This window comes from Nicotiana tabacum, chromosome 14 (assembly GCF_000715075.1).
Source record: "Nicotiana tabacum cultivar K326 chromosome 14, ASM71507v2, whole genome shotgun sequence".
Lineage (NCBI taxonomy): Eukaryota > Viridiplantae > Streptophyta > Magnoliopsida > Solanales > Solanaceae > Nicotiana > Nicotiana tabacum.
In genome coordinates, this window is record NC_134093.1 from 42,609,696 (window position 1) to 42,612,558 (window position 2,863).

At 38.6% G+C, this 2,863-nt stretch overlaps 1 protein-coding gene across 1 annotated transcript; it reads left to right on the forward strand.

The window, feature by feature from the left end:
* The first annotated feature begins 659 nt into the window (after positions 1-659).
* Positions 660-2,378, forward strand: LOC142168914 (uncharacterized). The gene is made up of 4 exons (XM_075230089.1): positions 660-962; positions 1,083-1,170; positions 1,357-1,629; positions 2,191-2,378. The coding sequence occupies exons 1-4, from the start codon at positions 660-662 to the stop codon at positions 2,376-2,378; spliced, it is 852 nt and encodes a 283-aa protein (XP_075086190.1).
* Positions 2,379-2,863: the final 485 nt, after the last annotated feature.

Genomic DNA, 2,863 nt, shown 5'->3' on the forward strand with positions numbered 1-2,863 from the left:
GAACCAACAATTCCACACATTATTCCCAAGTATTGATGTTGAGCAACTCATAAGGATTGGATCTGACCATGCACCTATGTTAATGACCCGTGGAGAAGAGGCTGCCCACTTTGTTAAACCTTTTAGGTTTCTCAATTTCTGGACAACACACGAATCTTTCAATGATGTAGTGAAGCAAAACTGGATTGCAGACTTTGTGGGTGACCCTTTTCTCATGTTCAAACAGAAAATGAAAAGATGAAAAGCTGCCCTATCATATTGGAGTAGACTTACCTTTGGGGATAAGCAACTAGCAATTAGAGAAGATATTGTCAGGATAAAAGAGATGCTTTTTTTAGGAACAACCAACAAATGAGAACAAAATAGTTTTACAATATGCACAAGCTGCATTAAAGAGATACCTGAGCATTGAAGAGCAGTATTGGAAACAAAAGGCAGGAATGAAATTGTTTGTAGAAGGAGATAGAAACACCACATTCTTCCACAATCATGTTAATGGGAAGAGACAGAAATTGCAACTGAAAAGGATTCAGAATGCTAATGGTGATTGGCTTGAAGACCAAGAAGGTATTGCTAATGCTGCAACTACATTCTTTCAAATACAATTCACAGAGGAAGGATAATTCACCAGTTCTGAATTGCTAAATAATGTCCCTACAATGATCTCTGATGATCAGAATAAGGAACTCTGTAGATTCCCAACAATGGAAGAGGTCAAGAATGCAGTAATTGCACTGAGTGGGGATAGTGCAAATGGCCCAGATGGCTTCACTGGTCTTTTTTTCCAACAATGCTGGGATACTGTGGGAAGTGACATATATAACATGCTGCAACAGTTCTACATAGGATCCCCACTTCCAAAATACATAACACATACAAACCTTGTGCTACTCCCTCAGATTCAGCAACCACAAACATTTTCAGACCTAAGACCTATAAGTTTGAGCAATTTCATTAACAAGGTGATTTCAAGAGTGGTCCATGACAGAATGGAGAAGATTATACCATCACTAATTTCTTCCAACCAGTCTGGCTTTGTGAAAGGAAGCAGCATATTTGAAAATATTTTACTCACTCAGTAGATTATCACTGATATCAGACTGAGAGGAAAGCCAGCTAATGTGGTTATCAAGCTTGATATGGCAAAGACATATGACAGGGTTTCTTGGAGTTACTAACTACATGTGTTGAGGAAAATGGGATTTGCAGAACACTTCCTCAAACTGATCTGGAACTTAATAGCTAATAAGTGGTACTCAGTCTAAATTAATGGCCAAGCCTCAGGATTCTTTAAGTCCAGCAGAGGTGTCAAACAAGGTGACCCTTTGTACCCATCACTGTTTATTTTATCTGCAGAGGTCTTATCAAGATCACTGGACAAATTGTTTGAAGATAAGAAGTTTATAGGATTTAGAATGCCTAAGTGGACAGATCCTTTGAATCACATGGCATATGCTGATGATACAATAATATTCTCATCTGATGATCCATACTCCTTAAGGAAAGTTGTTGAGGTACTAAAGCAACATGAACATGCATCTGGACAGCTGATAAACAAGTCCAAGAGCTCTTATTACATACATGAAAAAGTAGCAAGAGATCTGGTACATTCCATTGGCTGTATTACAGGTTTTACAAAAGGATACTTTCCTTTTAATTACCTTGGGTGTCCATTTTTCTACAATAAAAAAAGGAAGGCATATTACAATGTTTTCGTCAAGAAAGTAAAATAAAAATTGCACCCTTAGAAAGGGAAACTTCTTTCTTTTGGAGGAAAGACAACTGTCATAACAAATGTACTACAAAGTCTAACTACTCACCATCTTTTAGTTATGGACCCTCCTAACAATGTCCTTGAGCACTTGCATAATGAGGAAGGAGGAATAGGGTTGAAGTCACTATTTGATATATCCAAATCACCATTTACAAAACTATGGTGGAGATTTAGAACCAGCAAATCATTATGGTCCAATTTCATGTAGAGCAAATACTGCAAAAATGAAATGCCAGTTGTGGTACAGTTCAGAGGAGGATCCCATGTGTGGAGGAAAATGTTAGAAGCAAGAGAAGAGATTGAACATGAAATTCTATGGGAACTAAATAGTGGCAACACAAGTGTTTGGCATGAGAACTAGACAGGCATTGGACCCTTATATCATGTACTCCCTCAAGACTTCAATATAAATGAAGAAATACAAGATGTGGCAGAACTGAGGGATGGTAATACATGGGATGATCTAACACTTGACCAAAACTTTCCAGAAGACATCTCAGACCACATCAGGCATAATGTGCCATTTGATCCAACTATTGGAAAATGGGACACTCCTCAATGGATGCTAACTACATCTGGCAAGTTCTCTGTTAAAAGTGCGTGAAGGATTATGAGACATAGAGCAGCAAATAACCCAGGATTATGTAACTTGTGGACAAAAGGTCTACCTTTCAAAATCTCTTTCTTTCTATGGAGACTGTGGGAAAAGGAAGATCCCCACTTAGGACTTATGGAGAAGATATGGATACATCATAGTCTCTAAATGTTGGTGTTGCTCACCTCCAAATGAAGACTCCTACCAACACCTCTTCCTGAAGAGTGACACAGCAGACAAAGTGTGGAAAACCTTCTTACAACCAGCTGAAATTATAATAAACATGGTACAAGTGCACCAAGTCATCAGAGCATGGTGGAATGAACCATGCTGCCCAAAGCTAAAGCCACTTTTCCAAGCAGCCCCTACCATTATAACTGGGGAACTTTGGAAGAGGAGAAACAAAATGAAACACGGGGAAGCTGTTTCAAAAAAGAGGGTAATACATGAAGTGAACAAGACACTCTACTTCCTGGCAAGAGTTAGATATCCTG